Below are 21,024 nucleotides of genomic sequence, written 5' to 3'. Positions count from 1 at the left end.
GACGTATGGTGTTTAAAAAATGTGACAGACGTATGGCGTTAAAAAACTGTAACGCAGTAACAATTGTATGACAGACGTATGGTGTTTAAAAACTGTGACAGACGTATGGCGTTTAAAAACTGTAACGCAGTAACAATTGTATGACAGACTTATGGCTTTTAAAAACTGTGACAGACGTATGGCGTTTAAAAACTGTAATGCAGTAACAATTGTATGACAGACTTATGGCTTTTAAAAACTGTAACGCAGTAACAATTGTATGACAGACATATGGTGTTTAAAAAATGTGACAGACGTATGGCGTTAAAAAACTGTAACGCAGTAACAATTGTATGACAGACGTATGGTGTTTAAAAAATGTGACAGAAGTATGGTGTTTAAAAACTGTAACGCAGTAACAATTGTATGACAGACTTATGGCTTTTAAAAACTGTAACGAAGTAACAATTGTATGACAGACTTATGGCTTTTAAAAACTGTGAAAGACGTATGCCGTTTAAAAACTGTAACGCAGTAACAATTTTATGACAGACGTATGGTGTTTAAAAACTGTAACGCAGTAACAATTGTATGACAGACTTATGGCTTTTAAAAACTGTGACAGATGTATGGCGTTTAAAAACTGTAACGCATTAACAATTGTACAACTTTTTTTTTTTTTACTATGTTGTTTTAAGGTGTTACAACAGTTATAAAAAACGTTTGAACCGTAACAAAGGTTTACTGTATGTTGTATGTAAGTTAGTAATGTACCAAAGTACCAATACCAAGTATTGATATCAAAACTTCATTAAAAACTACAGTGCCGTAACACTTGTACTACAGATCTCATAGAGTTTTAAAAATGTTATATTAATTAAAAAAATGTTAATGTTTAAGTTTTTAAATATATTTTTCAAGGGCATTTTTTTCTACAAATATATTTTCTCAAAAAAGAATTCTTACAAATAAATGAATAGTAGTTTATAAATAGCACTATGTTTTGGGAATATACATACTTTTTAAATAAATGACAGATCCAGAGAAAAAATTAGCATGATTTCATTGACCCATAATTGAACATTGCAAAACATCATACTTTTACAGGCGTTGGTGTTGCGTCCCTCTGCTGGCCTCCAGGGCAGGTCATGGTAAAAGTCCTGACAGCGCTCACAGTTCAGACCCATGGTGTTATGATTACACATACAATGGCCATGGACCTACGGCAAAACAGACATAACAATGATAACCAAGAACAAAATAATTGGAAACACATTGATACTATGTGTGGAACAGTGTATTCAAAGGCACCACAAATTATAAACAAAAGTCCTCAAAATGAATTTCCCTCTCAGACCCTTAAAGGGAAAAGTTTCTTCATACAACAGAAACATAGAAAAAAGACGTAGTTGCTCAGAACGGTCTACAAATCCGGCCCTAAACCAGATGGCAACAGGAAATGTTTATACTGGATGCATCTGGTCTACATTAAACAAACTCCAGTCCTGGCACAGACACAGATCTAGATGCAGGTCTATATGTGAGCTTTCACAGAACTGCTTTGTGCCTGGAGACGATCTAGAGTCACTTCAGTGCCTTTGAATGAAATCCTTGCACATAAAAATGTAGTGAGATTGAGATATGGATGTAATATCTTTTCATTACTTTTGTAAGAGCTGCAACAGACTGAGACGCATCTCAGTGCAGACAGATTGTAAACAGAGGCGACAGCAGACTAAACAGGAACCTCTTCCTTTGGTCTATTACGACTGTGGCTCTAAAAATCATTGATATAAAACCGCAGAAACACATACTACATCTTCAAGCATAAATGAAACAAAACCAAGAAACTTTTGTAAATAAGAGAGTCTGTGTGTATTTTCTCTTCCACATGATTATTTGCACTGTAAACTATTCAATAATGAAACCACGGGGCGGTCCACATACTTTCATGCTAATGTGAAACAGATCCAAACTGAATTAGCAGCAGACTGTGTTGGGACTTCAAACGATTTCTTTTCATGACAAATGTGTGTGAGATGTTTTCTTCAAACCAGAGGTTTAAAAAGCCACGAAAAGGTCTGCTTCATTTAAATGTGGCATAAATCTACATCCTATTAAATTAGCTTTATTTATCTTCAGTTCACCCTGGTATAATACTGCATTAAATTTTCATAATTTCATGCCATGCGTGATTGCTAAGTCCGTTTGTGGTGACTGGAGGGAAAAATTTTGTGTAAAAGTGTAAAAAGTCTTAAATGGAGCTTGGAATAGTAAAAAATAAATAAATAATATATATATAAATATAACATATAAACCATAGCAACCATTTTAGTATATCTTCTCAAGGGACAATACTATAGAAATAAAACTTGGATCTATTTTAGAATAGTCAGTGTGCAGCTTGTATAGCAGTATAGATTTACTGTCCTCTGAAATTTAACATAACTCAACATAACATACAGCCATTATTGTCAAAATAGCTGGCAACAAAAGTGAGTACACCCTAAGTGATAACAGCAATATGTTGTTTAACCATGCAAAGCCACATGTCCTATTCATCATGTTTATGTTTTGGTCTGCTTGAGAGGACCATACAAAGTTGTGTATCTTGTATTAGAGCAGCTAAAATTAGGTGCTTTTAGATACAATTCTCTCATACTGACCACTGGATGTTCAACGTGACATTTATGAATTTATGCTCTCCACAAAGATGGCCAAGGCTATTAGAGGTTCAGTAACACCCTGAAACAGAGTTACACTACAGTGGTCAGGGTCATACAGAGGTTTTCCTTGCAAGAGTCGATCAACAAAGTTGAGCACTCGTTCTGTGCTTCAGGTGCAGAACCTGGCTTTAAAAAACATATGCAAGAGCGCTGCCAGCATTGCTTTAAAGGTTGCAGAAGTAGAAGGTCAGTTTGTCAGTGCTCAGACCATACGCCACACACTGCAAGTCGGTTTGCATAGGCGTCGTCCCAGAAGGAAGCCTCCTCTGAAGCTGGCTCACAAGAAACAGTTTGCTGAAGACAACCAAGTTCAAGAGCATGAATTACTGGAACCATGTCCTGTGGTCTGATGAGACTAAGATAAACTTTTTTGGATCAGATGGTGTCCAGCATATGTGGCGATGCCCTGGTGAGGAGTACCATGAAAATTGTGTCTTGCCTACAGTCAAGCATAATGGTGGTAGCATCATGGTCTGGGGCTGCATGAGTGCTGCTGATGCTGGGGAGCTGCAGTTCATTGAGGGAAACATGGATTCCATTATTTACTGTACATTCTGAAGCAGAACATGATGCCTTCCCTCCAGAAACTAGGCCGAATGGCAATTTTCCAACATGATAAGGATCCTAAACACACCATCAAGATGACAACTGCCTTGCTGAGGAAGCTGAAGGTGATGGAGTGGAAGTATGTCTCCAGACCTGAACCCTATTAAGGACCTTTGGGGCATCCTCAAGCGTAGGGTGGAGAAGCACCATGTGTCTAACATCCAGAGGCTCTGTGATGTGATTATAGAGAAGATGGTCCCAGCAACAACCTGTGCAGCTCTGGTCAATTCCATGCCCAGGATGATTAAGGCAGTGCCAGATAACAATGGTGCTAACACAATATATTGACACTTTGGACAAGTTCACTTAGGGTGTGCTCACTTTTCTTGCCAGCTATATTGACAATAATGGCTGTATGTTGAGTTATTTTTAGAGGACAGTAAATCTATACTGCTATACAAGCTGCACATTGACTACTCTAAAATATATCCAAGCTTCAATTTCTATATTATTGTCTCTTGAGAAAATATACTAAAATGGTTGCTGAAATGTGAGGTGTGTACTCACTTTTGTGACATACTGTAGGTTCGTATTGCTGTGTTTTTATGACTTTGCTTCAGGTATGTATTACTTTAATGTAGTAACAATTTTATGACAAAGAATTACAATAACAAATGGCATTTGCAGGGCATAAAACTCACCATGCCATCCACAGCTTCTCCAACTCCATCGACGGGGGCGCATTCAGATGCGTGACCATAGCAAAAACAGTTTCCTCTGACCACCATATCGTAGACTGCATAGTAGTACTTCTCCTTGATCTCTATACGCGAGTCCAGAAGATTGTCTCCGAGAGTGTGCAGCTTAGTGAACTTCACCCTCAGATTAGTGATCTTCAACATGTCTGTAAATGATAGAAAGCAAAATTTTAGCAATACATTTAATGACAAGTATGTATGTTAAAATATTTTCCTTAGTGTCCTTACTTTGGATTCTGGGGCTGTAGGGATCATCAATCTTGAAAGCTGGATCCAAAACCCTGAAGATGGCCTTCAAAAGCCAAACGGAACAAGAGTCAATGGAAAATCTAGTATTTAAGCATAAGCTCACAAGGAGTGCAGTGCATTTCCAGAACTCACCTCGCCCTCAGTTGAAGGCTCGATGTCGGAGTAGCGAGAATCACAGATAACATCGTCCACTTTGGTCATGGGTCCTTGAGAAACGTAGGGGAAGGAGGACTCGCAGTCGTAGGCGAAGTAACGATACACTTGCCAAGTCTTCCCGAAGTCCGCAGAACGTTCGATTAACATTGCAGCAGGTCTGAATGTCTAGATAGGGAGCACAAGAAGACACTGTCAACTTGGGATTGATACTTCTAATATGGATGATAATACATAATATCTATACTAATTTTTTGGTTACAGTTCATTTTAATGTGAAGTTGTTACAGTGTAATTACACAAATAAGTACTGAGTAATATTAATTAACTGAATGTATGTACTATAGAGTTAAGAGTAGGACTAGTTGCATGTCATTATGCATAATGCATAATTTTTTAAGCATGTAATGTGTAATGTGTTACTCCATCACCATAAAATAAAGTGTCATTCATTTTTAAATAGTATTTGATTAGCATTAAAATTAATGTGTAGTTTTGAAGTTTTACTAAATCATGATAAAATGTGATATGCACTGATATAAAAAACTCATTATTTTTATTAGCCAACAGATAAATGGATGCAATTAAACTACTATTTTGTCTTATTTAAAATAAAACACAAAAAAGTAAAATAAATCCTATTAAACGCTACAAGTGAATTTATGCATTTTAACATCATAATTTAGTTTAAAATTGTATTTTTATTTTGAAATTTGCTTAAGAAAAATGTTATAACATTTAAGAATTAATAAATTATGCAGAAAAAAAACATAGCGAACGATATAGTTTTAATCAATTAATTTTAATATATTTTTTTATTTTACATTTTCTCTTTTCACTAATTTTAAAGTTTTAGTAATTTATATATATATATATATATATATATATATATATATATATATATATATATATATATATATAATTTTATTACAGTTAACGATTATTCAGTTTAGTTGTTTTTATGATTTTAAAAATATTAACTCTAGTTAAACATCACTAGTTTCATTATTTTGTCACAATTTTCCTTTATTTATTTATTTATTTATTTTTAATATAATGTTAAATGGCAAGACATTGAACTGTTATAAATGCTGAAAAATTCTATTTAATTTAAGTTCAATATTGGCAATACTGGTCTGGAAAGTATTTGGTACTGAATCGAAAGTAATGTTATATGTCACCCTGGACCACAAAACCATATATATAAATCTTTTATAGTAAAAAAAAAATTATATAAAATATAATTATTATTATATTTAATATAAATTGAGATTTTTACTGAGATTTATATCTGAAAGCTGATTTATTTAATATAATATTTATAAATAATAATAAGCTTTCCATTGATGTATGGTTTGTTAGGATAGGACAATATTTGGCCAAAATACAACTATTTGAAAATCTGTAATCTGAGGGTGTAAAAAAATCAAAATATTAAGAAAATCACTATTAAAGTTGTCCAAATGAAGTTCTTAGCAATGCAGATTACTAATCAAAAATTAAGTTTTGCTATATTTACGATAGGAAATTGACAAAATATCTTGAACATGATCACGATCACAAGAACATTATCTTTACTTAATATCCTAATGATTTTGGCAAATATACCCGTGTGACTTATGACTGGTTTTGTGGTCCAGGGTCACATCTTATTTTATACTACAACGAACAAACGGTAATGAAAGTTTTGTTCCTGTACAATTTCCCAACAATCTTTGAAATAAACATCCCAAGCACTATTGTTCTCTGATTTCTTTGAACTGTATTGCTGAAGTGAGATCATGCTGAAATGTAATCTTTAGCTGAAGCATTCCAGTCGTCTCAGTCGGCTGCACAGCTGGGTTGATCCCAGACCTCCCACGGCTCCCACACACTGAGCAAAACTTCCCCTCCTGCTAGTGAAATCCACATCAGCCCCCCTTCCCTTCCCACATTCTCTCCTAACGACCGCAAATCTCACCTCAGCCCCGGGACTGTGGCGACACCTTCCCCCCAAAACAAACATCACCAACCGACTGTCCCCTCAGCACTTACTTTAAAAGTCATGATGAGATGGGTAAAGTGGAACTCTGCCTCAAGGTTCAACTGGATTGTGACGTTCTCCAGGCCTGAGAAAGAGAGAGATAAAGATATGAGTTAAGAGAAATAGTTTCTCCACATTTATTAATGTGGTTCCATTTGTTAACTGCCAAACTGTTCTCTATTATGTTCTTTATTGGCATTTGTGGTTCCATGAAGAACTTTTAACATCAATAGAACCTTTCCATTCCACTAAAGGTTCTTCAAATTTTTAAAATGCTTCTCGCACACAAAAAATGGTTCTGAAGAAAGAAAGACATGAACATCTTGGATGACAAGGGGGACATAAGTACATTATCTGTAAATTTTTGTTCTGAAAGTGCACTATTCCTTTAACATCTGAAGAACTTTTCTGTTTCACAAAAGGTTCTTTGTGCTAAAGAAGGTTCTTCAGATTATAAAAAGGTAAGAAAGAGATGGTTCTTTAAAGAACCTTTGACTGAATGGTTCTTTGTGGAACCAAAAATGGTTCTTCTATGGCACTGCTTGAAGAACCTTTTAAAGCACCTTTATTTTTAAGAGTGTACCACTCTATAGTTACTCTAAACATCTGCTTTTTTAGTGGGAAAGTGCTTTGGGAGTCTATAAACATCGAAAATAAGAATAAACAGAGTCGAATCTTTAATTAAGTAGGAGGTCATCCCTTGTATTCCCAGGCTTTTGGCCCAGTTGGCTGCTGTATCTCTCATGGATACATAGTTTTCTGTCCTCCTACTCCATACTCTCTCCTAAACCTTACATTCACAGGCTTCTCTGGTTGCATTCATGGCCCCTCGTTTCCTGTCCTGCTACATTTCACACTCCTCCACTGCAATAACCAGTAAATCTCTGAATTTCCATTTCCTCTGTCTGTTCGTGTCATCGAGGAACATATGGCTTGTAGAACTGTACATTCTGATAGCTTGAAACAGCTGGACCTTGTCCATGTTGGCTGAAGATGTTTTGCAACTCAACTGTGGCTTCATTGGTTTTAGGAAAATGGGAGTGGAGTGTTCTCAAGGAAAATATGCTTTCTTAAAAATCTTCTGAACTTATATGATAGGTTTGTGTGAGGAACAGTATGAACTTTAAGTTATTATTCACCAAATATTGCCTTTTGCTGTAGGTTGTGAAACGTAACATCCAGTGACATTTGTTTAAGGGTCACACAAAAAAATAAGAGTTTCAATGATAAAAAATAAAGAAAATAAAAAAATCTTTTTTAACCATTTTACTGAAGTACTAAATATGTCATGTTTTTTAACCATTTAGTAAAAACATACTTTCCTTACACTTTGAATACATACAATTATACAATTACAAGTATATTAATAAGTGCCATAATAATAATCAATTTTAAGTTTTAAAATATATTTCAAAGTTTTAAGAGAAGTACTGACTTCCTGCTGTAGTCCTGTAATTCACTGTATTTAATATTAATAAGCTGTGAAGTACAGAGCCCCGCACATGACCCGAAAAAAAGTGAATTGTGTGCACTATTTACTAATTCGTTCCCTTTAACTAAACTGTGCACAGGAAATAATCATTTATGCCCTTGTTTCAAGTAAATTGTGTGCACGAAATAATAGAAAAAGTACAGGAAAAGGACAGGAAGTAGAATGAATTATTATTTCGTCAACACAATTTAGTAAAAAACTATAATTAAAAGGAGGGCAAATTGTTATATTGAATGCACAATTTAAGTAAAAAAAGGGAACAAATTCGTAAAACGTGCACACGATTTAGTGAAACGAGGGAACGAATTAGTAAATCGTGTGCATGATATAGAAAAACAAGGGAATGAATTAGCAAATCATGCTCACGATTTAGCAAAAACAGGTAACGAATTGGTATATCATGCGCACAATTTAGGAAAACGAGGGAATGAATTAGTAAATCGTGTGCATGATTTAGTAAAACAGGGGAACAAATAAGTAAATCATGTGCACGCTTTAGTAAAACGAGAGAATGAATTAGTAAATCGTACACACAATTAAGTCAAATAAGGGAACAAATTAGTAAATTGTGTGCACTCTTTTGTAAAACGAGGGAACAAATAAGTAAATCATGCGCACAATTTTGTAAAACAAGGGAAAGAATTAATAAATTGTGCACACTATTTTATAAAACGATGGAATTAATTAGTAAATTGTGCGCACTACTTTGTAAAACGAGGGAATTCATTAATAAACTGTGTGCACTATTTTGTAAATCGAGGGAATTAATTGGTAAATTGCACGCACTATTTTGTAAATCGAGGGAATTAATTGGTAAATTATGCGCACTATTTTGTAAAACGTAATTAATTAGTAAATTGGTTATTTAATTAGTAAATTTTGTAAAACGTAATTAATTAGTAAATGTGGAATGAATTAGTAAATTGTGGGCACTATTTTGTAAAACAAAGGAAATAATTAGTAAATTGTGTGCACTATTTTGTAAAACGAGGGAATTAATTAGTAAATTGTGCGCACTATTTTGTAAAACGAGGGAATTAATTAGTAAACTGTGTGCACTATTTTGTAAATCGAGGGAATTAATTGGTAAATTGCACGCACTATTTTGTAAATCGAGGGAATTAATTGGTAAATTGCACGCACTATTTTGTAAAACGAGGGAATTAATTAGTAAACTGTGTGCACTATTTTGTAAATCGAGGGAATTAATTGGTAAATTGCACGCACTATTTTGTAAAACGAGGGAATTAATTAGTAAACTGTGTGCACTATTTTGTAAATCGAGGGAATTAATTGGTAAATTGCACGCACTATTTTGTAAATCGAGGGAATTAATTGGTAAATTGTGCGCACTATTTTGTAAAACAAGGGAAAGAATTAATAAATTGTGCACACTATTTTGTAAAACGAGGGAATTAATTGGTAAATTGTGCGCACTATTTTGTAAAACATAATTAATTATTAAATTGGTTATTTAATTAGTAAATTTTGTAAAACGTAATTAATTAGTAAATGTGGAATGAATTAGTAAATTGTGGGCACTATTTTGTAAAACAAAGGAAATAATTAGTAAATTGTGTGCACTATTTTGTAAAACGAGGGAATTAATTAGTAAATTGTGCGCACTATTTTGTAAAACGAGGGAATTAATTAGTAAACTGTGTGCACTATTTTGTAAATCGAGGGAATTAATTGGTAAATTGCACGCACTATTTTGTAAATCGAGGGAATTAATTGGTAAATTGCACGCACTATTTTGTAAAACGAGGGAATTAATTAGTAAACTGTGTGCACTATTTTGTAAATCGAGGGAATTAATTGGTAAATTGCACGCACTATTTTGTAAAACGAGGGAATTAATTAGTAAACTGTGTGCACTATTTTGTAAATCGAGGGAATTAATTGGTAAATTGCACGCACTATTTTGTAAATCGAGGGAATTAATTGGTAAATTGTGCGCACTATTTTGTAAAACAAGGGAAAGAATTAATAAATTGTGCACACTATTTTGTAAAACGAGGGAATTAATTGGTAAATTGTGCGCACTATTTTGTAAAACATAATTAATTATTAAATTGGTTATTTAATTAGTAAATTTTGTAAAACGTAATTAATTAGTAAATGTGGAATTAATTAGTAAATTGTGCGCACTATTTTGTAAAACAAAGGAAATAATTAGTAAATTGTGTGCACTATTTTGTAAAACGAGGGAATTAATTGGTAAATTGTGCGCACTATTTTGTAAACGTAATTAATTAGTAAATTGGTTATTTAATTAGTAAATTTTGTAAAATGTAATTAATTAGTAAACATGGAATTAATTAGTAAATTGTGTGCACTATTTTGTAAAATGAGAGAATTAATTGGTACATTGTACACACTATTTTGTAAAACGTAAATAATTAGTAAAGGTGAAATTCATTAGTAAATTGTGTGCACTATTTTGTAAAACGAGGGAATGAATCTGTAAATCATGCGCACGATTTAGTAAAGGGAGGGAACAAATTTGTAAATCATGTGCAGGATATAGTTAAACAAGGGAACAAACTGGTAAACTGGGAGCACGATTTAGTAAAATGAGGGAATTAATTTTTGTTGTTTTAAATTTTTTATATTTGTATAATTTATTATAAGATTATGAGAATAAATTTGAAAAAAAAAAAATCTCTGTTTTTATATTGGTTTGAAACTGTGAGAGATAAATGACACAATCTTCAATTGGCAGGTAGAAAACTCTTTCCCAAGGGAAAAAGAGATGTCATTCCACACTTTAAAAACTGGTCATCACCTTAACTGGTCAGCAATTACTCAACTGCTTTGAAGTAGTTAGTTCCTCCATTGGTCTGATTATAGGGGAGCTAACGGACACGCTAATGAGAGAGAGTTCCCTCTAATAAGACCTCGTTTCACCACCACCCTACATTCCCATGAGAACTGCATGAATAGTGCAGCCTTTCACATCCGTGACTGAACAAACTCCTAAAATAGTACTGAATATTGAAAAGAAAGGAAGATGAGGAATTGTTTGGATTGGAGCCACCACACAACTCACCGTTTTCCGACTGCCACCAAGTCTTAAGGCGGTTTGGGGCAAATGTAGTCACGACATTTTCAATTCTATGGCTGGTTACTTGGTGCATGCTCTCATCGTAGGTTTCCGAGGAATCGCAAACAAAGCACTTCTTCTCTTCCTGTGATGGAGGGGGTGGAAAAGGCACATAATGTTAATGGCATTCTTGTGACGCAAGAACTCCTCCAAAATGAAATGAATGACTGTAAGGGCTCTAAAATACTGAAGTAAGTCAACCCACTTGGTCTGAATTACATGACACAGCTTTTTCAAAGCCTACAGAGAGCACTGGATTCATGTGTTGTCCAGATGTTGAGAGGTGCTTTGCTAAATTTTCTCTTAATATTGTGAAAATTATTCATAAAAAATGCTTTTTTCACTCAAAAAACAAGATCGAATCCAATATTTGGTGATAATAAAGAAAAATGAGAGATTTATAAGCAATTGTTTGGAGTCCGGTTATTTTTGACCGGGAACACCACAAGTGTGACTTTTGCCAATTATGTACAAAATAAAAGCATTTAAAAGCAAACTTCCTGATTAATCATTAAAGCACACTAGTGTGAGAAACAGTGCAAATTTGTATAATTTTTTGTTTAATATTGTGAAAATTATTAATAAAAAATGCTTTTTTCACTCAAAAAACAAGGTACCTACTCACAGATAAACGAGCCCTACGATTAATCAGATGCAAATAGAAACACAAAACCAGTCCTAAATGAAAGAAAACAAGTTGACAAAAAGAGCAAATCCTATATTTGTTGAAAATCTAGCATAATGAGAGATTTACAAGCAATCGTTTGGAGTCCGTCCATTTTTGACAGGGAACACCAGGAGTGTGAATGGGATCTGAACACAACCAGAGGGTTAATAGGCTATATGTCGAACGTCACCTGACCAACCCCGGAAAACAGGTCTCATTGCTTCCGCTTGTCGGAGAACGTGTTAATAGCCGTAATAAATAATGGCGATATCGACGGACTTTTAAGGTAATCAGTTAAACAAGCCAGCTGTTTATTGTGGACGTTTCATTCGATATTTATATATAAATGTTAGTGAAAAGAATAAAAATTTAAAACTTTAATATATCAATCCACATATGTGATGGACACTGGTTATGATCATTTTTAGTGTCTACTTTGAATGAATCTTGAGTAAATCATGTTCATATTTAAAGAGGGATATGCAAAACGCGTGAACCGGAAGCAACGAGACCTGTTTAGCAGAAAACGGAAGCCTGTTGGGCATAACCCCTATTAAAAACCTATTAAAGCGATTTGGCTCTATTGAGGGAAATTAGCTTGAAAATTGGCACATGCATGATGTTGTAATGTGACTAGTGCATTAAAATCAGTTCCTGTCCACCACCTTACAACTGCCATTTGACCTCAGCTCCAAAGGTTTGTCTTTGATGACACCACTAGTTTCAAATGATTAAACATGAAAAGAGATGAAGATAAACTGACGACCGCTGATCAAAAGAACTGACAACATAGTGTAGAGAAAAATTCTTTCTCTCGAGACAAAACTTGGAAGCAATTATCTCTCAATTATGGTTTGGCATGAGTGATTATCATTCAGCCATAGCATCAATGAACCCCTATAAAGCTGCAGGCTGAAGTTTTTGAAGATTCAGAAGACCCACATAATATGTTCAGTGGCCCTACGTAAAACATTTTAAGGCTTTTTGTCTAGAAGGAAGCAGTCTAGACATTCAAGAGTCACAGGAAACAAATCTCTAAAGACAAACATGTTCCAAAAACACCCACATGAAATAACAGGAGTGCAATAAAGCTCTTTCAGAGGATTTTCCAGATAAAATCCCCAAGGGGTGTTGGGAGAAATCCCACAAAGTGGAAATAAAACACATAAATTCTCAATCATGGTATTAAAATACAATTATGAAGCCAAGTATGGAGCCCACAGGGGTGTAGTTTTAATTTCCGATCAATTGACATCATGACGTTACCATAAAATTAATGCTGGTCTTTGCAACTTTTTGCAAACTGAAATATAAAGTCCTTAATGAAGTAATTTCCACCACAATGGAATGATGTTAGCATACCGTAAGTAAGTCAGTGTTTTTGAGACTTTGAAGGGCAAAATATCTGTACTTGTTCAACAATGAAGGATAATGGTTTTAATCTGCAGTAGATAGGTTACCTGCAAATGACTGACGATACAAAAAGGCTCAGGTTTCTGGACACCGCATGTGGAAGTGGCCGAAAGTTGGTGCGCTCGTCCAATGAGAAGATCTCCTGTGGCGGGATAACAGCTCCCCTCTGTGCAAACATCTCCCAGCTCAGGCACATCTGCGAGAGCCCATGCCCCTAAAACTTTGTGGAAGAAGCATAGATTTGGGTTGATTGTATTTTTCAAGGCCTTCAGTTTTAGTAAAGCTCAATTGACATACATAGTTAGATATTACATAAAATGGACCATCAAACATCTTGCTAACTATATTTAGATGGAGTTGGCATCGTGGCAGTTGATATACATAACATTTAAATGAACTACACTACCAGTCAAAAGTTTTTGAACAGTAAGATTTGTAATGTTTTTAAAGACGTCTGCTCACCAAACCTGCATTTATTTGATCCAAAGTACAGCAAAAGCAGTACAATATTTTAAATATTTCTACCAGTTTAAAATAACTGTTTTCTATTCGAATGTATTTTAAAATGTAATTTATTCCTGTGATCAAAGCTACATTTTCTGCATCATTACTCCAGTCTTCAGTATCACATGATCCGTTGGAAATCATTCTAATGCTGTTCTTCTGAACTTTCTATTCATCAAAGAAACCTAATTCTACTCAGCTGCTTTCAACATAATAATGATAATAATAAATGTTTTTGAACAGCAAATCAGAATAATGAAAAGATTTCTCAAGGATGACTGACTGGAGTACTGACATTAAAAATTCAGCTTTGAAATCGCAGAAATAAATTACATTTTAAAATAGATTCAAATAGAAAACAGTTATTTTAAATAGTAAAATTATTTCAGAATTTTACTGTGCTTTGGATCAAATAAATGCAGCATGATGGTAGAGTAAGCATATTAATTAAACCTTAAATGTAAAAAATGTTCATTTATGTGCAATAAGACATATAATTCACAAAGGTGTAAAATGGCCTACATATAATTTGTGAAATTACATAAATTATAATATTTATTTTCTTTGGAAAGTTTAAGTGATCTACTTAGTAAGTAAAGTAAATAAAATGCATAACTGTTAAAAAGTTTGAGAAACTGCTTTGTGCCATTTGAAATAAGGGCAAACCTCTATATAAAGAGACTTTGCCTCAGCAGAACTAAAATGAAACTTACTTGAAAGGGCTGCGAGCTGTAACAGCATGTTTCTAGATTCTTTCTTTAGCCGGGGTGCAGTAATCCTGGTTTTGCTTGGAAACTGCAGCGCTGAGTCTGGTCCCTGCAGACTGTGCTGCTGCTTTACTGCATCTGGAGCTGCGCTAAACTTTTTCTCCTCAGCCGCTAATCTTCCGCGCATGCGCACAACGCTTCGACTTGTCTAGCGCGCACCCTCCCCCATTCACAAAGGTGGTACTGAGGTAAGCAACGGTAGGTCATTGATTCAAAACGGATAAAATTAGTTAAAAGAGCACTGAAGTGTAAGTTTAAGTACTCGAATCGACTGTACATGTCAAATGAATACAACTTATAGCAGATATTTGCAAGTGATGAAAACGCGCCATTTGAAGGGGTTTGAACTGTTACCTCAGACTCGAATGTACGGGTTTGTGACTTAAAAAATAAGACTAAAATCTGTTGCTCCAAATAGGCAACATAGTCATATTGGCCACGTATTTTACAAGATTTACAATTTGTATATTAACGACGAAATGTCAGATGAATTTATCTTAAATTTACTTCAATTGTGGTTATACCACGTTTTAATAACGATAATTATATCAAATGCTACCAAGGACTGCTGTTAAAATGCACTCCAAGGTACTACTAGTACAACAGTGGTACATTTTCTAGAAAACCATGGTACTTACATGGTATTTGTTGTTAATGTTAAGAGAAAGAAAAAAAATTGTGGTTGCAACAGAAAATGTTTTTATTAAAAGATCAAATTCACGTTTTACATCGTAAACTAGTTTCTCAGGCACAATTACAAAGTACTAACAATTACGTTAACAGCTATTCTTACTCCCAGTGAAATGGCCTTAAATAAGGGAGGATTCCTCAGTAATTAGACAGTTTAAAGGTGAGTCAAAGAGCAGGAGGTTCATGTGGAATTGATGTGGATTTGGTGGTTGTCTTGACTGAGATAAATTAGTGTAATAATGACCAAGAAGAGACCCAGACCTCAGCCAGTTTAGACGTTAGGATTTAAACCAGAGATTTGGATTATCACTATATTCCCAAGGCAATAAAAAGGGGTCAGATATTTTGAGGCAAGTCCTCCAAAGCACACATTGTAAAAAGTGAAACACCGGACTTGGTTACATTTTAAGGTCATTTATACAACATCCTGTCACCTTTAACCAGCTCACGAAGTGTTTTTCTTTGTTTTCTCTTTGTACACTTCAGGAAGAGATTATAGGCGAGGTGACACAACAAACATCTGCAGATCCTTAAGACTGAAAGACACAGTTTAAACATTCAGGAGACCTGTCTGACCTAAAAAAGAGAAGTTCAGTCAAGTAACTTCAAGTTGTAACGCCTAAATTACCTTTTTATTCATGTTAAAAATACTACTTAATATGGCAGAATCAATCAGACTACATTAGATTACTTTTTGAAGTAAAAAGCATAATTTTTTTTAATCTGTTTTATGACTTTTTCCCTTTATCTTGACCCAATGAAGATGAAATTACCTCAGACGAAATGTGTCTCAACAACAATAAAGTAGTTAAAAGGGGGGGGGAAGATCCACTCAGACCAGTGAAATAACATCAGTGGGGCTTTACCTTTGGTTTTGCAATTCAATAGTAAACGGAGAGGCTGTTAACACCACAGGACAAAAGCACAGACCCTCCACCTCCTGCGAGAGACAAACGGACACATTCCTCAAGCAGCAGGCGTCTAAACTTGACTGTCTTATCTTAATGCATGTGGAGCAGCTGTTGAGCTCAATTCTGAAAGTAATGATGAAATAGGTTTGCAATCAAGAGGTTTTAATTACTTATCAATGAAAACAATGAAAATACTTTTGGAAGAAACATGGCTAAATAGCTCAAACATAAGCCAATTTGGAATGACATAAACAGAATTGAATTAAACAGTAATTGAACTTTCGTCAATCTGATTCAAATGAAACTCATTCGCCTTTTTGAATGGTTAATTTGAAAACCTGTCTCATAAGAATTATTGTGAATCTGTGAGAACTCAACAAAAAGATGCCTTCTTGTCATTGTTTTGCAGCACACATTCATTTTATATCATCTTATTCAATTCATCAAGCCAATAACTTGAGCAAAATATGATTTGTTTAGCAGTGCCACTTAAGATTCAAGCAGTGCAGGAAACAATGGTGCTTGGTTTTGCTTGATGTAGCTAACAATTTTAATTTTACTATTGCGACCTCTTGTGGACAGTCAGGGTTATACAATACCTAAATGAGATTCTTAAACATAAGATAGGCCCATAATTTGCTAAAAATATACTATATAAATAAAATACTTGAGATTTAAAAAACTGGACAGAACGAGAATACGATCATATGGCATTTCTGGTGCTTGATGAGAACCAGTTCGTAGCACTAGATTGTAAACAAAAAGTCAGCAAACCCATAAAGGACCAGGATGAAAGGACTGCACTTATCCCATAATCCTAGTCCATTGCCTTCGGCATTTTCCCATGGCAAACACTGAAACTGCTTCCTCTAATTTTGAGGAAGGGAAGCCCTTGCAGGCCTAAGTGGAGCACAGATTGTATTTTTCCAATTTGTCAACAATAAAGTTCCTCAAGTCATCTGCCTCCTTCTGGAGTGCCTCCAAATCTTTCATCCTTTCCTCTTTTCTCTCAGCTGCATCCAGAATCCTTTTCTCCAGGTCTGAAAAGACAAGGATAAAGAAGAATTTCCTATTGCTAACAAGAAATTAACACCTATAGGTGTTATGATACAATACCTTCAATTTCCTTCATTTTATCTTCAACATTTTTAGCCAGCGTTTCCGCATCCATTGTGATGTTCTTCAGACGTTCGTTAACCTCTTCATTAACATTCTGGCTTGTGCTATTCTGTTTTAATTTTTCAAATTGCTCTTTGAGTTCCTCAAGATCCTACCAAAGTAGAAAAGCAATGCACACTTAAAAGACCAGGTTAAAGGAGAAGTACACTTCCAGAATAAAAATGTCCTGATAATTTACACACCCCCATGTCATCCAAGATGTTCATGTCTTTCTATCTTCAGTTGCAAAGAAATTAAGTTTTTTGAGGAAAACATTCCAGTAATTTTCTCCATATACTGGACTTCAATGGTGGCCAATGGGTTGAAGGTCATTGCAGTTTCATTGCAGCTTCAAAGGGCTGTACACGATCACAGCCAAGAAATAAGGGTCTTATCTAGCAAAACAATTGGTCGTTTTCTTAAAAAAATAAAAAAGTATATGCTTTTTAACCACAAATGCTACGTAATCATTGCAAAGGTTCTTTGTCTCTGTACTTTGGTTCAGAAAGGTAGGGTAGGGCGAAAAACTCAATCTCATTTTCTCCTCTAACTTTAAAATCGTCTGACATTGTTGTTTTACCTTTTTTTTGTAAATGCCGTTTGACTTTCTTTCCACATTTACTTTGTAAACACTGGGTCGGTACTTCCACCTACGTCACACGTGACCTTTCCAACATGATTATGTAATGCGTGAGGTTTGGCTGGTGCAAGATGAGCATTTGTGGTTAAAAAGTATATACATTTTTATTGTTTTAAGAAAATGACCAATCGTTTTGCTAGACAAGACCCTTATTCCTCGGCTGGGATTGTGTAGAGGCCTTTAAAGCACTGAAACTACAATTAGGACCTTCAACCCGTTGATCCCAATGAATCCCCACTATATATAGAAATAATGGAATGTTTTCCTCAAAAAAAAATTCTTTGCGACTGATAAAAAAAGAAAGACATGAACATCTTGAATGAAATGGGGGTGAGTAAATTATCAGGACATTTTAATCTGGAAGTGAACTTCTAAGTATGCTAACTGAAATCTTTCCAGTTTAAACAGTAACCATGTTTGTACATCCAACATACTGCTTATTTAAATAAAATATGTATTTGTGCTTGTGAGACTTACCTTTTCGGTGTCTTTGGCACTGTCGACCGCTGCATTGGCAGCATCTTTGGCCTCCTTCCCCTGAGCTCTGTTCATCTCCGTTTTATCCTTCAAGGCCTTGATTTCATCCAGTAACTTTTTGGCACGAGTCGAATTCAAATTATCCTCAATATTTTTTAGTTTAGGTTCAGTCTGTTTAAAAGTGATAAGGAAAATATTCTCATAAAGCAGTTAATTAGGGCAAAAAAGTTGCAATTATCTGTCAAAACAAGTAATAATGCACTCAGAACAAAACAATAAATCAAAAAGTAAAGAAAGTTACACCATACACATCTGGATTGACATCAGTAAAAATGAAATAATTACTCACGAAAAAGCTCCTGAAAAAATGCATGTATTGTTTAGCAAAATAAACCATTACCTCATTAACATTCTCCCTGATAATGTCATTGTTTTCTGTAGCCTCGCCCAAATCATTGAATATCTTGTCATTGAGCTTTGCTGTATCACTGAGTGCTTTCTCTATCTCGCTCACATTGATAGCCTTGGATCTGTTCCTGATTTTACAACAACCAAACAGGATTAGTGACACTGTTGTCCACAGCTTTAAACAGCACAATGAAATGATAAAAACTACAGCTTTGACACATTGACTATTGATTACTGTAGCCTCACAAGATTTTTTTGGCTCTCTTTTTCATGTCTTCAGCAATTCTTGCTTGTTTTTCCAAGTGCTCTAGATCATCATCGAAGTCGGTGACATTTGCCAGGATCCTCTTGATGTTCTCTATCATGTCCTTGATCTCATCAGGGGACTTGGGCAGCTGAATGGACAACACAGCATTGGCCAGTTTGTCAATGTCCTCTGGCTTCACCAGCTCATCTGTTAAGGTACAATACTCAAATAAATGTACATTTTACCATGTAAAATGAAAACGTCTATATGAAGTCTATATTTAGCAAAATTAATTTTTTTTTTTTGTGATAATTAGCTGTCAAGCTCAATTAAAGGCCAGTTCACACTAACATAAATGTTAAGTGCAAAAATTAGTTTGATGTGAAAATATGGTGGAGCTTTCCTATGGTATAAGCTTTCCATAAAACAAACAAAACAAGCCCTGAATTTAATAATACTTATTTTAAAAACCACATACTATACAGGCACTTTATATTTAATGGTATTTTATTATTCTAATTGTATTTAATATACAAAAAGGCATTTGCATTGGGTTTGTAAATGTTGTTTTTTGCATGTTTTGGCATGAGTTTTTGTCGCATTTACACAGTTTTGACCAGCAGGCGTCACCAGTGTGTGGTGTTTTGAGCAAATCAAAATGAATTAATCTGCGAAGCAATTGGTTCAGTTGATTCAAAGCTTCGAAAATGTTGTTTCACCCATCAATAGTGTCACCAAGCTGTAAAATATGCAACAGCTGGGGCTTTGGGCATGTGATCAAAACTACAAGTCTTATTGGTTGGCCAGCTTTTTTCACAGTGTGATGTTTTTCACAGGAAAATATGTTTTTTGAAACACAAGGTTAGCACAAGTGTGAATAAGATTTGAGAGCTATAGCTGACGGCAGGATTACAGCAAATAACAACTTGAATTTCAATCTGTTCCTCGATTCACATGCTCGAGAAGTACTTTTATGGTACATTTGTCATTGACACTAGTGACTGTCTACTTTTGTTATATGAAAAAGAGAAGCTTGGGCCTTTGATTTTGTGCTTCCCAAAATGAAAACACTACTACTGATTTGCCTGAGAGTGACCTGAGGTGAGTTGACAGAATAACTATCCAGTTTCTTTTCCTGACTGGATGTGATCAAAGACCAGGCAACCTTTAACAGAAGCTACCAACCGATTTTTTACATGCAGTAGGGATGCTCATATTGATCGTTTAACCGTTAACCGACAGTAAGAATTTTAACCGATTATTACTATCAGTTAAACGGTTTAAAAGGGTTTTTTTTCTATTTTTACGTTTGCTGCATGGTGAAAGAAATAATGCTATTTGTAAGTTATCTGTTTACTCACACGCGTGTGTCGACACGTGCAGTGTGGCTGTACAGACATATTTCCCTTCACCTTTACTTAGTAAACAGATGTAGTATATGCAACTCAATTGCAAGTGGCGTTATTGGGTTATCAGAGAGTGAATCCGTGAGTGAATGTATTCAAATTCTGAATGAATTAGAAAGTGCGCAATAGGCGCTCCCGTTACAATCACTGGAAAGCTATCACTCATCCTAGAGTAGTTCATCGCAATCTCATAAAGTTATTAAAAAGTAATAAAATAACCTTTACACTGCACAATTAATCTCTTATTTATATAATGCCAACACTTTCTTGGTTTTAATAAGAGAGTTCGCGAAAGTGTAGAAATCAGCAAAACTGAAACCGGCACTTTGGTTGGTGAGTGGATTGTAACATAGCCTCCTCTGATTGGCCACAGCGATAATCAAATCAACATACATGTCTGTGATTGGCTATTGCTGAACGCTGTAAAACACGCGCTTCTCCACACGCATATGACAGTGGATGGAAGTCCCGAACCGCAAATTGAAAGGGTTTTTGTGATGGTGTTTTTTTTTGCGGATCTAAGAGTTAACAGGCAGCGGTCCTGCCTATCCGTACAGCATGTGGACATGTTAAAAACTAGGCACACTGAGGTATTGGCTGGCCTGCTATATATTTTTATGTCCGACGAGAAGAATAAGACCAGTACAGTTCTTCAAAGCGCATAAAAGAATTCAGTGTGTTTTAGTTTTGTCATCTTAATTAGG

General features: G+C 34.9%; 2 protein-coding genes across 2 annotated transcripts in view; both read right to left on the bottom strand.

Annotated features, from left to right (window-relative positions):
- lamb1a (laminin, beta 1a) overlaps positions 1 to 14,441 on the bottom strand; it is a 46,038-nt gene extending 31,597 nt beyond the window's left edge. Inside the window, exons 1-8 of the mRNA XM_073831884.1 lie at positions 14,330 to 14,441; positions 13,160 to 13,332; positions 10,979 to 11,117; positions 6,446 to 6,519; positions 4,391 to 4,579; positions 4,238 to 4,301; positions 3,953 to 4,155; positions 1,079 to 1,199 (exon numbers count right to left, since the gene is read on the bottom strand). Coding sequence (XP_073687985.1) covers positions 1,079 to 1,199; positions 3,953 to 4,155; positions 4,238 to 4,301; positions 4,391 to 4,579; positions 6,446 to 6,519; positions 10,979 to 11,117; positions 13,160 to 13,332; positions 14,330 to 14,357 — 991 coding nt within the window. The 5' untranslated portion in view covers positions 14,358 to 14,441. The remainder of the gene's footprint in view (positions 1 to 1,078; positions 1,200 to 3,952; positions 4,156 to 4,237; positions 4,302 to 4,390; positions 4,580 to 6,445; positions 6,520 to 10,978; positions 11,118 to 13,159; positions 13,333 to 14,329) is intronic.
- Positions 14,442 to 15,065: 624 nt separating this feature from the next.
- LOC141301430 (laminin subunit beta-4-like) overlaps positions 15,066 to 21,024 on the bottom strand; it is a 43,621-nt gene continuing 37,662 nt past the window's right edge. Inside the window, exons 30-34 of the mRNA XM_073831660.1 lie at positions 18,914 to 19,121; positions 18,660 to 18,795; positions 18,260 to 18,430; positions 17,101 to 17,254; positions 15,066 to 17,024 (exon numbers count right to left, since the gene is read on the bottom strand). Of these exons, the coding sequence (XP_073687761.1) occupies positions 16,885 to 17,024; positions 17,101 to 17,254; positions 18,260 to 18,430; positions 18,660 to 18,795; positions 18,914 to 19,121 (809 nt within the window). The 3' untranslated portion in view covers positions 15,066 to 16,884. The remainder of the gene's footprint in view (positions 17,025 to 17,100; positions 17,255 to 18,259; positions 18,431 to 18,659; positions 18,796 to 18,913; positions 19,122 to 21,024) is intronic.

The sequence above is a fragment of the Garra rufa genome, chromosome 25, assembly GCF_049309525.1.
Source record: "Garra rufa chromosome 25, GarRuf1.0, whole genome shotgun sequence".
In the NCBI taxonomy this organism is placed as follows: Eukaryota; Metazoa; Chordata; class Actinopteri; order Cypriniformes; family Cyprinidae; genus Garra; species Garra rufa.
The sequence above is the reverse complement of the archived record's forward strand: the minus strand, read 5'-3'. Positions and strand labels throughout refer to the sequence as shown.